We start from the raw sequence: 17600 nt of genomic DNA, 5'->3' as shown, positions 1-17600 counted from the left end.
TTTTTGAAAAAAAAGTTGCAAAATTATTTTTTTTTTCTCTTAATTTTTTTTGGGGGGTGGTTGGAAATCACTTAAAACATGTAGAAATGCAAAAACAAAAATTCAAATATTTTTCCAAAATGGCCACCATCGCGGCCATATTGCACTTTGGACCAAGTCCAAAATCTTATGGCATGATCGTTGGACCATACCTAATCCCCCCACCAAGTCTCGTCGAAATCCGTCCAGGAGTTTTTCCGTAATAGTTCACAAACAAACAGACAGGGGTGAAAACAGTAACTATATCCATCTTCGATGGCAGAGGTTAATGAGCTCAGGTGTAACCAATCACCTTCAAAATCAGACACCGTGTAAATTGGCCTCCACCTGTGTTGAATTGTAGTGATTCTGATTATTTCAGAATGAAAACAGCTGTTCCTGTAGGTTTCCTCTGTTGGAGAATGCCAGTCACAGCAAAGACTCAACCATGAGCACCAAGGAGATTTCAAAATACCTCTGGAATAAAGTTGTGGAAAGGCACAAATCAGGGGATGGGTATAAAAATATTTCAAAGACCTTGAATATCCCTTGGATCATAGTCAAGACGATCATTAATAAGTGGAAGGTGTATGGTACCACCAAGACCCTGCCGAGATCAGGCAGTCTGCCATGCTGGATGACCAAGCAAGGAGTAGACTAATCAGAGAGGCCACCAAGAGGCCAATGGCAACTTTGAAAGAACTACATGCCTTTATGGCAAAGACTGGTCACTGTGTGCACGTGACAACAACATTCCAAGCACTCTACAAGTCTGGCCTTACGGGAGGGTAGCCAGAATGAAGCCATCACCAAAGTCCCTCCCTCATGCCTGACGGTCGCGAACTCTGGATCGGCGCAGACGCTTTGCTGCACTGTAGCCAAGCAGGAGACGACTCGCCAACTATCAAGGAGGGATCGTTCAGCGGAGCATCCCCCCAAAAACTGACTGAGTGTCGTGGTTAGTCAATCGTATAAGGTATTACGAAACCGTTAGCCTCATATCCTCTTCTTATTGCTCATTATCTCTTCTTCATCGGGGTGTGTGTGTGTGTGTGTGTGTGTGTGTGTGTGTGTGTGTGTGTGTGTGTGTGTGTGTGTGTGTGTGTGTGTGTGTGTGTGTGTGTGTGTGTGTGTGTGTGTGTGTGTGTGTGTGTGTGTGTGTGCGCACGCGCGCCTGTCCTCGCTTAAGTTAACATTTCAGAAGAATTATATCGGGATAGATCTGCTCTGTGCCTGCTTTTGCAAGTTGCTTGTTTTTATTGTCCCACCTCACATTTCTTGCTATCCCTTCTTTAAAAACAACAATAAATCGACTCACTGTGACACATATCTTTCGTCACCTGCCTGTAATAAATCCTTATGGAGAAATGTTCCCAGCTCGTTTTTGTCTTTTCTTTCATTGATCCAGCAAGGTCTGTATCCGAGCCTAGCCTTTATTCCCAACGATCCGTTCCTTTTAGCCGGTACGTTCCTAGGCAGTGTCGCTCGGCTGTATCTGATCAGGTAAGTTGATCCGGTTCGGACAAGGCGTACCGAGGGCGTGTCCCCCGGTAAATGGATCACGTGATTATTTTTAGGTAACCGGTATTAGACGGAGGACCCTAAGGCACGTGGTTGAGTTATTGGCATTCACAGTCGGTTAGCAATCCGCCGTGTCACTTAGTTATCCGTGTGCGATGGCTGGCAATTCCGGGGAGTCCGGTGGGAACCCGAGATAGCTTCCACCCCTCCCTCCCCCCAATGGTCTTCTCACCCTATCCCCGGCCTCAACAATATTATAGTTTCGTATTTTTAATTACCGTATTTTCCAGTGTATAAACAGCACGTTTTTATTGGTAACAAAGGTAAAAGTTGGGGGTGTGGTTTATCCACAGGTATAGAAAAAAAAAAAAATTCAGTCTTAAAAACGATCAATGCTGAATTTCAATTATATTCCAAACGAACACTTTTGTAGCAGTTGGAACTGCTGGTAAGCTCAATTCCGGCATTAAAATTTTGAAAATAGGTTCAGTTTAAGAGTTTGAATCCTTTTTCTTCCTTTTTCTCGTCACAAAAAAATCCTCTTAATGATATTAAAAAATAAGAAAGAAAAATAAAAACTTCTTGGTAGCCTCTCCTCTCTCCATCATCTTGAAAATAAGAATAAGACTGTTAGACGAAATTAAGCGGACATGGGAGTAAGCATGTTGATATCTCCGTCACTTTGTTCCGTACAAAGTTAATGTACAAACATATTTCTATCTCGAAAAGAAAATAAAATGAACAAAATATTCATTTCCTCGCAAATACAACCCATCACCTCACTAACGGGAACAATAAGGGGGGGGGATAAAGAGGGAGGGAGAGAGAGAGAGGAGGAGGCAGGGAGGACGAAGAAGGTGGAGCTCGGGGGGAGGTGGGGAGAGCGGCGTCACCACACCAGATGTTGCTATTCATTGCGGGAGGGAGGGTGTGAAAGAGGGTGCGGGAGAGGGACACACACACACACACACACACACACACACACACACACACACACACACACACACACACACACACACACACACACCCTTTGAGGGTGAAAAACGGATGCAGTTTACACACGGCCACGGTTTATACGGAATTATCTGAAATTTGTAGAATTTGCTTTTCACTTGGAAGTTGTGGGTTACGATCTGTAAATAAAGGTGGAAAAAGTCTGATTTAATTCCAGACTATAAGGCAGCAAGAGGTGAAAGTTTAGAAAGGGGGTGTAGACTTTCCATCAGCACTGTATAGCCTAGACTGTGTGTCCATAAAGCATGCCCAAGAACTGTCATTAAAGATACATTACAATTAAACACATACACAAACAAGAGGGGGAGCACTCGGTGGAGTGCAAAACCTCCGCCGCCAATACTGCTGGGTCACTCAAGTGAACCTTATATCTTATTCATTAAATATGACGTCAACAGTGCTGACAGAGTTATAGTTCTTTTCTCCAACATTTTTTTTTGGGGGGGGGGGGTTGGAAATCACTTAAAACATGTAGAAACAAAGCTGTTAGCGTCATAGCAGCCATATTGGATTTTGGACCGAGTCCAAAATCTAATGGCATGGTCCTTGGACCATACCTCAACCCCCACCAAGTTTCGTCGAAATCCGTCGAGGAGTTTTTCCGCAATATTGTTCACAAACAAACAAACAAACAGAAAGGGGTGAAAAAAGCAACCTCCGATCTTCGAGGGCGGAGGTTAAAAAAATACCCCCGAGCAGGAGTGCCGGTCATCTCTGCCAGAGGTCGAAAGTAACTCTGTGCCAGACTGGAATAGGGGCAGTTCATAAAGTACGTACGCTCCACTTCCGGGTTTCAAAACCACCCACCCCCCTCTGTATGCAGGCGAGTGACCACCCACCCACCCCCATATGCGTCTCATATCATCACAATACTTGAAGATTACAACGAACTGTAGATTTATCTCAAATGCATCAGTAATTATTTACTACGGTAATACAGTAATATGGAACAATTATTGACGTCCACGGATTCAACATCACGTCGAAAATGTTCCTGTGAAAGGGGATATTTTTCCCCCTCGCGATGACGACAGGCTTACCTTCATCTTCTGAAACGCTTTCATGTAGTCCGACACCACTTTCATAAAGTATGTATGCAGCCATCATATCACCCCTGTACGCAGCTCGTACGCGGGCTTTAAAGCACCTACCCCCCTCTGTATGCAGCTGTCGTACCACCCACCCACCCCTGTACGCAGCTCGTACGCGGGCTTTAAACCACCCACCCCCCTCATACATCGCTAATCGCTTGCAAAGCAGTTCCTTATGAACCAATGTTTGTAAGTCATGACAATGCAGTCCCGAGCGGTGTAATTTACCTTTTTCTTTTAATATCACAGCACGTCATTTATGAAAATAAAAGTACAAATTGACATTCAAGACAATGTTAATGTCATAAATGAAAGTAAGTGTGCATATAAACTTGTGCTCCATTGTTTTAGGTAAATCTGACAAAAGCTTAAAATGTAATATTTGTCTCGGAGAGTTCCGGTTCTTAAGTTAATACTTTTTGTATGTACTTTATGAACGGCCCAGACGGGGAATCAGTGAAGTTTGAAGGGCTATAAAATTAGAACGAGAGCAAATTTCAAAAAAATGGCTCGTGTTCTTCCAGATAACAGTCCGTATTATCTGATTCACGAATAACATTTGATCTCTCTTGATAAATGAGGGAGGAGATACGATTTGAAATCGACGATTTTCGCAACTTTGACAGCCTCGTGACGTTGACCTCGACCTTGGACGACCTTGAAAGTTATATCGTTGTGCATGTCTCATCGATCTCTATCCATTCCACTATTGGTTATTTGTCTCCACTCAGTTTGATTGTGGATGGACGGACGTACGTACGGACGAACGGACGGACAGACTTTGAGACTTATTATTAGGTCATCTCTATTGAGATGATAGAGATGACCTAATGAAAGCCAGCGTCCTACGACGTATGCCAGCGTGCACTTAACATATACAAACTTACCCATAACGTATTCGACGTGTGCCAGCGTTTTAGCCAAATTTTGCATACGTCAGCATACGCTGGCGAAATCGTCAAGGTGTGACAGTGCCTCAAGCGAAGAATCTGCTGCTTGCCGGTCTGAGGGATGACAGATGGTACAGCAGAGGGTGGAGTCATCAGCAAAGAGATAAAGAGGATTTTCCAGAGTCGTTGATGAAAACCAGAAAAAGAACAGGGCCCAGAAAGCTGCCTTGGGGAACTTCAGACTTCACATGGAGAGGAGATGAAAGGATTCAATTGAGTGCCACATGTTGGTTATAAGAGTTGAGGAAGTGTAACAATGTAGCCACTTCTGGAGTTGACCTTGGATGCCATTTTGTTCAAACTTGGCACAAGCACAGTCTGCACTGGATGACGTACACATGCACCTCACTTTGTGTTGTGATCTGATGAAAAATGGTCGACTGGTAGACTGGTGGCCATTTTAGTTGGAAAATAACCCAGAATTGAACACGTCCTCAACCATTTCTCAGACATGCATTTTTACAGCGTGTGCTGCATACAATTGCACCGAGTGTGAAATGTCCCCGGTGTCGACCACGTCTGCGGTGTCCCCCCCCCCCACGACGTGGCTCAAGACAGCCAATGACAGCCGTCCGGGAGATGGAAATGGCGTAACCATTTCCTAGACCCGAGGTCGGCAACCTGCGGCCCGCGGGCCAAATGCGGCCCACGGCACCTTGTCCGGATTTCCATTACGTGCGGCCCGTGAAACATTTTTCTCAGCCGACGGCAAATTTAACATATGTGGACATATGATTCTTCCACATATATCACAGTCTCTGTACGTCACAATAAATTATTTTCGCATCTCGTCCACTTAACTTGGTCTAAAATATTTTTTCGTTGTTGTTTCAGATGGCTGAAGGTCTTCAGGTTCAATTTACAATTACATTTATTATCATTGATTTTAGGTGTGTTTGTTATTTTTTTGGGTTGGGAGGGGGGTGCGGCCCGCGAGGTGGCCCGAACGTGGCCCAGTGGCCCGCGGCCTGGTTTTGGTTGCTGACGCCTGTCCTAGACGTAACCTTGACGGAAATGGTGACAATTGACGGAAATACCCGAGTATTTCAATGGAAATTTGTGAAACTAACGTGTTATATATGTGAAAACCATTGAATTTATTGCTTGACGGAAAAAAACCAAGAAACGTGCCCCTCTCATGTACGAACGAATGAAAGACGTCCTTTCCGCGCACCATCGCATTTCGAGCCGAACGCTGAAAGCTAAGTTCTTCTTATGCTGTCATTCTTTTGCGGCCTCCTGCCACACTGAATCGAACGATTTCATTCCTTCTGTTATATATAAAGGTGCTTATCACAACAATAAGATTTTTGCATTTCAAATATTGAGTACACTTTTGAATTGTTTTTCAACTGAAAAAGAATAAATTGCATATTTTAACATTATTGTACTCATTTGCTTCACCACACGCGCTGTATTGAAGGATTTCACTTGTTTTTTTTTGTATACCTTGTCGAGGCTCGTATGAGAGCTTACACACAACGCACAGAACGGCGCGTATATGACGAGGGGCGGGAGTGGGAAGCACAAAACAGTGGAGAACAGAGACAGGAGATCTGTGGAAGGGAGAGGGATGGGGTGGGCAACACGGACAAAACAGTGAGGAACCGAGACAGGAGGTCTGTGGAAGGGAGAGCGATGGGGCGGGGAACATGGCGTATACAAGATGGGCATCACAGGGACTTTCATGAAGGAAAGCAGGGAATTTGAAGGAGGTGGGTTTGGAGTGGATTGATGGGGGTATAAAAGATCGAGGATTTGGATGGGGGACGATCAGAGGTGGTGGTAAACAGCCGTTTTGACGGCCTGGAGGGAAGAATGGGATTGAACAGAGTGAGGGAGTTTATTACAAAGGCGGGAAAGAGGAATGAAAGAGTGAAGGTGAGCAGTCATTTGTGATTTTGGAAATTATACCAGAAAGGGGTTGTTGGCGGACCTTGAGCGCCCTGCATAACTATGGTGGAGTCAAATCGCAGACACAGCGGGGGGGGGGGGGGGCTAGACCGGAGAGGTGGTGGTCCAAGACAGAGAGATCACCGACCTACCGGCGTTGAGAGAGTGAGAGCCCCAAAGACTCAGTTTCATCACAGGAGATGCCAATGATCTGAAATGCCTTCGTTTCCACAGCGTGAAGCTGAGAAAGGAGGGAGGCAGGAGCACCAACCCAGAGGGGAGAGCAGTACTCCATCAGGCCGCGGACGAAAGCTTTGCTTGTGGTCAGGAGCTCAGGTGGGCCGAGGAAGGACTTGCATGATGGAGGATTCCCAGTCGATGACTGGCTTTGGAGGCCAGGTTTTAAATGTGGCTTTCCCAGGAAAGATCATGGCAGATAATGAGACCCATAAGATTGAAAGAAAGGACTTCTTCCAGAGGATTGCTGAGGAAGTGGATGGAGTGGGTTCCAAACGGTCCTTTCGGAGAGACATAGTGAGAGTGTGAGATTTGTCGGGATTGAAAGTTATGTTCCACGTGTTGGACCAGTTGCTGATTTTACCCAGATCTGCAGTAAGCGAAGAAGCTGCTGCTTGCCGGTCTGAGGGTTGACAAATGGTACAGCAGAGGATGGAGTCATCAGCAAAGAGATAGAGGATTTTCTAGAGTCGGCGAGATCGTTGATGAAAACCCAAAAAAGAACAGGCCCAGAAAGCTGCCTTGGGGAACTTCAGACTTGACATGGAGAGGAGATGAAAGGATTCCATTGAGTGCCACATGTTGGTTATGAGAGTTGAGAAAGTGTTGCAATGTAGCGACTTCTGGAGTTGACCTTGGATGCCAGATGTAGAGAGTTTGAAGAGCAAGACTGCATGCCAGACTGTATCAAAAGCACGTAAAAAAGTCCAAAGAGCTGACCCTGATGTCATGTCTGACATTAAGAGCCTCGATTCATTGTTTGATGAGTAGTCGTACCACATCCAAGGTTGAGTGACGTGGTCTGAAACCATATTAGTGATTTGACATGAAGTTTTTTGAAAAATGTAAGAATTTCCTCTAATCTGCGATGGCGGATTCCCGGACTTTGTTGATAATTGGAAGTAAACTGATCAGGCTGGAGTAAAGTTGATCAGTTTTTGCACCTTCTTTCCTGCACCACCGAGGGTGAAGGAGGTTATGTTTTCACCCCTTTCTGTGTGTTTGTCTGTCTGTCTGCAGGACATCTCAAAAAGTTGTGGATGGATTCGGATGTAATTTTGAAGACACAAGGACAAACTGATTCGATTTTGGTGAAGATCCAAATCTGATCTGGATACGAGAATTATTTAATTCTTTAAGTTTTCCTTCACCATTGAGAGATAGTGCCAAAAACGATATGTAGCAAGATATTTCAAAAAGGCATTGGGCCCAATATGTTCTCGAAGATGAGATATTCAGTGGCGGAGGTTTGCGCTGCACTGAGTGCCTCTTCTTGTGATGTAATACAGTGATTTCTTCACTTCAGATGGTGTTTTAAATGTCTTTTCCTTCGCATGACAGTAAAGTGAGGATTTTTTCTTTTTTACTTTAAAGGTGCTGAAAGTGTGTTTCCCTTCTTTTTGGCGGCATGAAATGAAAATACTTTTTTTCTTCAAATTGTATTATAGAATAAAGATGGGGGTGATAATTCCATTGCCGAACCCGGATACCGATGTTGAAAGGAATCAAGGTCATGTCATGGTCTAAACATATAAATCCTGTTGCAAATCTCAGGGTGCGATATGTGAGGGGAGGTCCAAACGATCTGCCACACTCTTCATCTTCGGTCGTTTTGGGTCGTGGCAACACGTTTTATTCCCCGCACAGATCACACCCCCTCCCCCACCAAAAAAAAATTATGTGTCGTGTTAAGAGGGGGTAGAGGATTTAACAAAATTGTCCGAAATTTTGGTGCGTAATATGTGGATGTCCATAGACATTGTTGCGAGATGTGGCGATGGACTGAGCTGAACTGAGAAGGGGAGCTCCAATGTCAGGTAACCATGGTAACGTGATTTTAAAACCATCGAATCAAACCGGAACCGTTTTCCCCTGAACAAACATTTCTCCGTTTTCACCTCGTGATTACGAGATTTGTCATGGGGTAATAAAAGAGGACTAAATGTGCGAGATTACTTTATCCTTCGACATTGACATCAGAAGACTCTGCATGCGCACATTCCGTTTGCTCATCTCGACTCTGGTGAGGTGAAAAAAACTTCAAGATGGATCCAGACAGTCTTTTTGTTTCTGTTTCACGCCTCTTCATTTTGTCGCGTTTGCAAGTACCACTTTCGTGGTGCCGAATATATCCGTCGGCCATAGTCAAGAATAAAAAACGACAAATAAGAGCAAAACGAAGAACTGCAAGCGTCAGGATGCTCGATAACTCACAAGAAAGTAAGAGGGTGCCAGTATGTTCATACTCAGCACGAACGTTACTCCACCCATCAGCCAGACAATAGCGGCGACGCCTGTGATTGGCTGATTGTGATGTGATCACATGGTTCCCACGCTCGCTGTCGACGATCACTGTCCGGCAGCGTGCCAGCTGCCTTCGCTTACGGTGTGGTCAGCCTTCCTGCACATGTCAAGTCACATAATTAAGACTGGAAGAGACAAGAAAGAAAGAAAAAAAAAAAACGGCGTCGGATATTTTCGTAGGCCAAGGCCCGGGCCTCACGGGCGTTGTCGTTAATCCGGCCCTGACCACTTGTATATGCCGAAGGGAGAAATATGAGGCGATCAATTAGGCAGGTAAAAGCAGACGTTGGGAGAGGGGGTATTACGAAACGATTTACAGCTAACCGCGGATTAACATAACGTAAAGGACGGACACGACGGCCCTTTCAAACTCGAAAGGAAGCCGGGAGGACGCGCGATGACGTCAACGCGCACACGCAAAAGCGTTACGTAACTCAACGTGTAGTCACGTGACGAGCCGTGATGCAGCGGACGAAATATTTTTATACAATCTTAAAACGTCTATTTTGCCCCGGAATTCTTTCAGAAACCTGTAAAGCGTGTTCTAAAACCTTCAGAAATGTAAACATTAATCTCCCAAACGCCAACAGTAAGCATTCCCTCGAGGAGACAATTATCGGCTTTCTCCCGTGTCTGCCAGAATCCGCGGCATCCCCGGCATCCACAACCACCCCACGCACTCGATGCATTTTCCTCATTAAACGTGATTTTCACGTCGAATTCGCTTTATTTCAGTGTCGATCAACATTCTGCAACATGAAAGATGGAAACATAATTGAATTTGAAGTGAAGACAGAATTGAAACGGACGCGAAGACGAGACACGACACCCAACCTAAGTCTCATAAAACATCCGATTTTTCCGGAATTTCGACAACCGAGTGTTCGGCATACTTCGCCATTACCAAAAGTGAAAACAGAATTGCGATTCAAGTTAAAACGGACTCGTAACGTCGAACGAAGCAAAAAATTTCAATTCTCCACAGGAATTCACGCAATTATTTAATTATTTTTTATGAAAGTCAGAAAATACGATTTCAAAGCCATCCACCAACAATCTTGACATAATCCGACGGCTTAGCAAGTCAGGCATGTGATGATAACCTTTATTGGGATGAAAAATGACTTTTAAACACCCTCTTTATCGAAAACGCGCCGCGGCCTACAACTAGGCAAGGCGCCGTCGGCCATGCGCGTCGTGCGCCCTTCGCTTTAAACACTCATATTTGCACAAATCTAACACCAAATCCCAGCAAACCTACCTTATCGGGGCCCGCCGTTTACCCGCGCGTCGGTGAATCTCATCACTTCGACATTCAGAGCACTGGGCAGAAATCACATCGCCGGCCATCGCGATGCTTTGTTTTAATTTTAAAACAGTCGGAATCTCCTTGTCCACACCGGTTCTCAGGCGACTATTGGTCGCCGGCCGAGGCGCGCGCGCCTACCCGAGCCTCGCACCATCAAACCTTTGCCCGACGACCGAGGCTCGGAAGCGGGCGTGGGACGCGGCGGGTCCGGGCAGACCGCGCGCGCCGCAGCCGGAGCGCTCCACGGGGAGGCGACGGCTCACGTTCGCAACAGAGTCCCTCACGCTCAGGGACCGCCGCCGGGCTGATCCGGCCCAGGACGCCCGACGCCGACGCCCTGCGAGAGGGCACGGGCCCGCCGGCGCAAAGGCGGGGATCGATGGCGCGCGTCGACACGCGACCGCGCCCGGGGCAGCGACGAGACTGGCCGAAGCGTCTCGCCCGCCCCCCGCCGAGACGCTCCCCCCTCCCCTGCCGCACGTTCGACCCCCGACGGGACGCGTGGACGACGGGCGTTGCGGCCAAGCTCCCGCCGCGACCCCCCTTCACCCCCACTAAGGAGGGGGGAGGGGAAGATAGCGACGGAAACGCGACCGCAGAACGCGGGTCGCCGCGCGCCACACGGAGCGCTCGACAACGGTGGAGGAAAGACGCCCGAGCGGGGGGTGGGGCGGGACGGCCCCGAACGGCACCCCGCACACACCGCCCCGGACGGCAGGAGCGAACGGCGCGGCCGAACACACCGCCCACGCCGGCGGTAGAACCCGACGCCACGCCGCATGGCGCCGGCGGACCGGGCGACGGGCCAGGAGCCCCGGGAAACGGAGGCTCGCCCGACCGCGAGCGCGTTCCCGTAGACCGCTTCGCACCCCGGCTCGACCGACCCAGCCCTCAGAGCCAATCCTTGTCCCGAAGTTACGGATCCGGCTTGCCAACTTACCTTGCCCACATTGTTCCATCGCACCAGAGGCTGTTCACCTTGGAGACCTGCTGCGGATATGGGTACGGCCCAGAGCGAGATTCAGTCATCGCACCCGGATTTTCATGGGGCGGCGAGGGCCCGCCGGACGCCGCAGGAGCCGGGTAAAATCTCGGGTAAAACCCAATCCAGGGCGCCTGTCCCTTCACGAAGAAAAGAAAACTCTTCCCCGCACTCCCGCCGCCGTCTCCAGGCGCGCTTTGCGTTACCGCAACGTTGGGCAGCCACCACGAGCACAAAGTGCAAGCACGCGAACCATCCCCCCACCTTTCTCCGCACTCTGGGTTCAGGGATCTGAGCCCATTTCGCTTTCGCTCGCACCAGGGCGGATGAGAGCCCATCGCCCAACATCGTCCGCAAGGCCTTCGCCCGTCACTTAGGACCGACTCACCCATGTCCAAGCGCTGTTCACATGGAACCCTTCTCCACCTGGGCCTTCAAAGTCTCTCGTTTGCAAGATGTGCACCTACAGCGGCTCCACCCGGGCCCACGCCCAAGTATTCAGCGCCACCGCGGCGGCCCTCCTCCTACTTGTCGCGGCGTTGCGCACGAACCGTGCGCCGCATCACGGCGACGAGCAAAGTAACGGTACATCGCCTGCGACGGCCGGGTATAGGCCCGACGCTCGAGCGCCATCCATTTTCAGGGCCAGTTGATTCAGCAGGTGAGTCGTTGCACACTCTTTAGCGGATTCCAACTTCCATGGCCACCGCCCTGCTGTCTCGACCAACCAACACCTTTTGCCAGGGCTCCGATGAGCGTTCGCATCGGCGCCTTAACCCGGCGTTCAATTCATCCCGCAGCACCAGTTCTGCTTCCCAAAAGTGGCCCACTGGGCAGCTCGCATTCTTCACCCACGCACCGCGCACGCCCGGCTCCGAATCTGCAAGCCGGGCGTCTTCCCCATTCAAAGTTTGAGAATAGGTTGAAGCCGTTTCGGCCCCAATGCCTCTCGTCTGTCGCTTTGCCGGATAAAACTGTGCATCCAGCGATAGCTCCAGCTCTCTTGAGGGAAACTTCGGAGGGAACCAGCTACTACATGAGTAGGGTGAATGTACTGATTCTGGCTCACTTTTCCCCATGTAAATGAATGGGGGATTTTCAGCGATTCATATTTTTTTCCCCCAAAAAGTAAACCCCCTTTTTATCCCAAGGTATATTTATTTGTCTCCCTTTTTAACCTCGGGACACTTTTTTTCAAATAACCAATGCAATAAGATAAAGATTTGTTCAAGTAGTAAAGTAGTAATGTGATTTGTTAAAGGTGATTCTTAAGAAATATCTGAAACATGTAAGCCTAGGGACACTCTTTTTCAAATAACCAATGCATAATGTTTTGCTCACTCATTGAACCTATAAAGATTTGTTCATTCTCAAATTTCAAATGAATTTTCTTTGTACAATAATCCCCATCTAAAATATTTAAAAACAAAACATTTGAATCTTTATATTTTTTAAGATACCCCTTTTGTGCCATTACGAAATGATAAACTTCTCTTCATGCTGTTGTTTGACCACCTCCTGAGCCACATATCATTTTGAGATTATAGTAAATTGTTTATTCATTGTTCAATTAATAACCATCAAAGTTTTCAGTCCATTCAAGGATATTTTTTTTTTCTTTACATCCTCCAACTTACTAGTTTTTAAATTGATTCGCTTATTTGTTTTATTTACCTTTGTTTTAGTTATTTTTTCAACAAGACTTATTTGATATTTTTCACATTCATTATGTTTTCCATTTATATTCCAACACTGAGATTTTCTCGCTCTTTAATTTGATTAATACTTGGTTTGACCATATATATATTGTGAAAAAATGTGGCGGTAGCCTTAAAAAACCCTTTCCCATCTTCCCATCATTAAAACACAATCTATTCTTTTCACTCTATCATACAATATCTATATGGAACACAATCTATTCCATTATCTAAAATAAATCTCTTTTCATCAAAGGTTCCTAATGCCTTTTTATTTACTTCTTCACTCTATATGTTATGTTTATAACTTGTTATTGTATTCATTTTCCTATATTCTTCTTTCTTTTTCATCAAACAATTATAATAATTTCTTAAAGTTATTGATTTCTTCATTACATATTACATATTACATATTCTCCAATATTTTTCTTCATATCTTTATAAACATCATCAGTTTTTATATCGAGGATAAAACTATCAGTGTCCATATACAACAATAAACATTTTCACCAAAGTCTTTCTTTAAGCCATTATACAAATAATCATACATCAATATCTTTGAGAAATCAAGAACTGCTGTTCCAATATAAATTGGTTTATCCATTACAATACTTTCCTTTTCCATATGAATCGCAGAAAAGTTCTCTGAAAAAACCTCTTCTCTCTTAAAAGTTGGTTTATTAATCAATCTCGAAGCTTCTTTCCAAGATGTTACAAATATAATGTTTTGCCTGTTTCTAGCATTCTCGATTGTCTTTCAAAAGACAACATTATTCATCAATTTATAGAATTCCCCTTCAAATTTTACTTTTGTATTTGTTCTCATATCTGTGTTCGATTTAAAATACTTTTTCATCCAAGGACTTTGTTTAAATTTTAAAACTCTATGAATTTTAGCTACTCTCAATCCTTCTCTCAAAAACTGTTTCAAGCTTCTCTGATGCAAAACATATCCCTCTTTATCATAGAATGTTGTTAATAACTTTTCTGTTGATTTGCGTTTAATTTTAAAACTTTTATGATAACCACTTAACCATTCTTTCTTTGGGGTTTCTTTCTCACATGCAAAAGGAAGGTCTTTATGCTTATTATGAAGATCACTCGGGTACCTCAAATCAACTTCAAAATAATAACCTTCTTCTTCCTCATTCAATTCATCTTGAGAAGAAATAACAATATTCATCAAAGCCTTTTCATAATCCTTTTCTTCCACCCACTCTAATTTACAACAAGGCAGAGATTGAGACATTGCCCATCCATACAAATTATTAGCATCAAAATACATCAAATAATTACTGTCTTTTTCACTATCATAATTTGGAAGATATTTGTGATTTGCTTCAGCATATCTTTTTGAACATACTTGTGATATTCCACCTCTATTCGACTTCTCAATCATCAAAAGCATATCTACATCATTGATTAAATCTATATCTTATTTTGTCATTTTTAACATTGCACTCCAAGCAAAACCAGGAGCTGTGAAATAGTGGGCAGGATATAATCCATAACAATTTTTATTATGACAGAGTCATCTAAAAGCTTCAAACACATCAGCGAACAATAAAACATCTGTTTTTAGATACAAATCATGATATTCTCCAAGGTTCTTTATCTTAAATATTTTCCAAATTTCTTGTGCGTGTTTATATTCCTTATCACTTATCTCTTCTTCATAAAGGTTATGATAGAAACTTTCTTTTGAAGGAAGTTATGTTTCTTTAAATCTCATAAATGAATCCATATAATCAGAAGGATAAATTCCCTTACTTGTAAGAATTTTCTCTTTAATTTGAATTTCATTCCTTGTTTGAATTTCCTCTCCAGTTAGAATTCCCTCTTTAATCAGAATTTCATCTTTAATCAGAATTTCCTCTTTAGTTAGAATTTCATTCATTGTTTGAATTTTCTTTATAATTAGAATTTCATCTTCAGTTAGAATTTCTTCCTTAATTTCCTCATTCATTAGAATTTCCTCTTTACTTTGAATTCTCTCTTTAATCTGAATTTCCTCTTTCGTTGGAATTTCCTCTTTTGGAAAGAATGAATTAAGATTTGGAAAAGACCTCGTGGAGCTTAGATTTTATACTAGGTAGGCTAGTGGTGTTCCCATGAACTTGTAAGAATCTAGAAACCGAATACGAGTTAAAGGTTTTGTGAATATCATTTTTGTAAATGAAATATACTTTGGACTTGTGTTTGTTATGGCAGAAATATTCCCTGGTGTTTTTGAAAGTTCATTTATGAATTGATGTGTATCATAGTTGGCGCTGTTGTGAAGAAAGACTGGAATAAAAGAAGGAAATTTATAATTAAGATTACAACAGGAATGAGTGGGACCTCTATATTTACCAGTAAGATGACAATGATCCCTAACTTTTGACTCCTCAATTTCCTCCTCACAAATATGACAGATATGGTCTTTCTAAATTCTAATTTTTCTTATTCGGTTAATTTCATCGGTTCATTTGTTTCTTTCATTAATTTAGTTAGTCTTATACAATCCTTTTCTAATCGTTTTACAAACTCTTGTGAAGCTTTTTTTCCACTATAATACACACACACACACACACACACACACAAGCATTTAAAGGCCATTTTCCCCGCTAAAGTGGGGGTTAGCCTTGCGGGCCCCATGACAATCTTCTCCACTTTACCCTGTTTTCTGCATCTCCCCTTCTTAATCCCCTTGCCCACATTTCCTCTTCCACCACATTTAGCCAAGTTTTTCTCGGTCTTCCCCGTCCTCTACTTCCAACTACACTCATTTCCAACACTCCTCTCACCCAGTCACTTTCATCCTTCCTCAACACATGACCCAACCATCTCAACCTGTTTCTCTTCACAACCTCCATCACAGACTCTATTCCCATCATCTTCCGCAAGTCATCATTTGTCTTCCTCTCTCTCAACGATACTCCACACATCCACCGAACCATTCGCATTTCCACCCTTTCCAGCCTTTGTTGCTGCTCCATGTTCAGTACCCATGTCTCACTCCCATAAATCATCGTACTCCTCACACATGAAGCATACACCTTTCCCTTCAGCTTCAACAACACTCCCCCTTTTAGCCAACCCTTTTAGTCGCCTTTTACGACACGCAGGGATACGGTGTACCTATTCTGACCGGGGTACACACCGGTACAAGTTGTTTTTTTTCCACTATAATGTTCAAGTTTATTCTACTTTTCTCCAACAGATGATTTGAGATAATAACAGAAACCACAAGGAATATGTTTTTGACATTTATTTGTATGTGATTCTTTTGGATTAGGAGAAGCAGTATTTTTTTTTTTAGGATACATTCAAAATCAGCATATATCACAAATGGGTGCATGATGAGATTTATTATAATCTTCAAAAGAAATCTTTGCACCAGGTTTCGGCATTGTAATTGCAGTTGATTTATGATTACTACAATATTTTGAATGTTGTTCTAATCGTTCTTTTGTATGAAATGAATTAAGACATCGCTTACAAGGATATATTTTGTTTGCTCTTCTGAATACCTGAGAAGAGATTAATCTTACTAAATTATTCATGTATGTATAATGTGAATTCTTTCCAACACTAAAATATAAAAGATCAATGTGTGTTTCTTCATTTTTATAGTTGTTTGAAATTTTTAATATTTGAACTTTGTTTGTATCCGTTAATCCATATACATTAATAGAAAGATTATTATTTTTCTCAAATTTAGGAATATCTGTTCGTGGCATTGGGAATTTAAAATCTTTAATGTCCAAGGTATTCTCATATTTCATATATTGTTTTACTCTTTCTGAATTACAATTTGGTCGATGTAAGTGAGCAAGAACAGACCAGAGAAAACATTTATTATCATTGTTCTTAATATTAACAACTGCCTTATTTAGTTTTATTTCTTTTGGTAATTCAATATAAGAAGAAGCTTTAAAAGGGTTTGATTTTAGAATGTGTATATCTAAAAAGATGATTTTTTAAAGATAAAATCCACTTCCTACCACTGTATTATCAACATCCTCCTCTTGTCTTGATAGTTCTTCATAAACCCCACTGTTCAAAAAATCTTGAAATGATGTTATAAAATGAAGATCTGTTCTCATTTAAGGAGTTTGTTCTTCATCTTGTATTTTCATATTCATTTTCACTCCCATATAAAACTTTAAAGTTTTCATTTCTTTTAATGTCTTTTTAATAACTTTTTCAACATCAGGTTTCACTATTTCAATTGATTCAGCTATTGATGATGGACCGGGTTCTCCAAATTGAAAAATCCTTATTTTTATATGCCCTTTAAATGCCCCATCAGTGTTTCAATATAATAGTCTCCCTTTACTTTAAACTCATTTTTCTTGTGTTGTTATGATTGAAGATGTCCATTATAACGACTCTTCAAAACATCCTTTGAGCAGATATCACAATGTTTTCTTTCCAACTCAAGAGGAGATATTTGATGAATTAGTTTATATGTGTGTTTGTTGGTTCGAAGGTGTTTTTTATAATGTTTATATTCGTGATTACAAACATCGCAGTACATTGTATTCACCATATTTATATCATAAAACTTTGCTTAAACTAAAATTTTCTTGATGAAAATTT

General features: G+C 43.2%; 1 protein-coding gene and 1 pseudogene across 2 annotated transcripts in view; both read right to left on the bottom strand.

The window, feature by feature from the left end:
* The window catches only part of LOC147022240 (uncharacterized), a 50888-nt gene extending 40470 nt beyond the window's left edge, over positions 1-10418 (bottom strand). The window contains exons 1-2 of one of the 2 annotated variants that reach the window (XR_015061125.1): positions 10290-10418; positions 8939-9125 (exon numbers count right to left, since the gene is read on the bottom strand). Coding sequence is in view for 1 of the 2 variants with exons in the window: in XM_085892932.1 (XP_085749058.1) it covers positions 10290-10378 (89 nt within the window). In the remaining variant the exon portion in view is untranslated. The remainder of the gene's footprint in view (positions 1-8938; positions 9126-10289) is intronic. The other variant, XM_085892932.1, reaches the window with a different exon arrangement.
* An 880-nt stretch (positions 10419-11298) lies between these two features.
* On the bottom strand, positions 11299-13020 carry LOC147022239 (28S ribosomal RNA; annotated as a pseudogene).
* Positions 13021-17600: the final 4580 nt, after the last annotated feature.

This window comes from Eptatretus burgeri, chromosome 8 (genome assembly GCF_056783735.1).
Source record: "Eptatretus burgeri isolate ZD-2024b chromosome 8, Ebu_testis_v1, whole genome shotgun sequence".
Lineage (NCBI taxonomy): Eukaryota > Metazoa > Chordata > Myxini > Myxiniformes > Myxinidae > Eptatretus > Eptatretus burgeri.
This window is presented reverse-complemented; position numbering and strand designations above follow the sequence as displayed.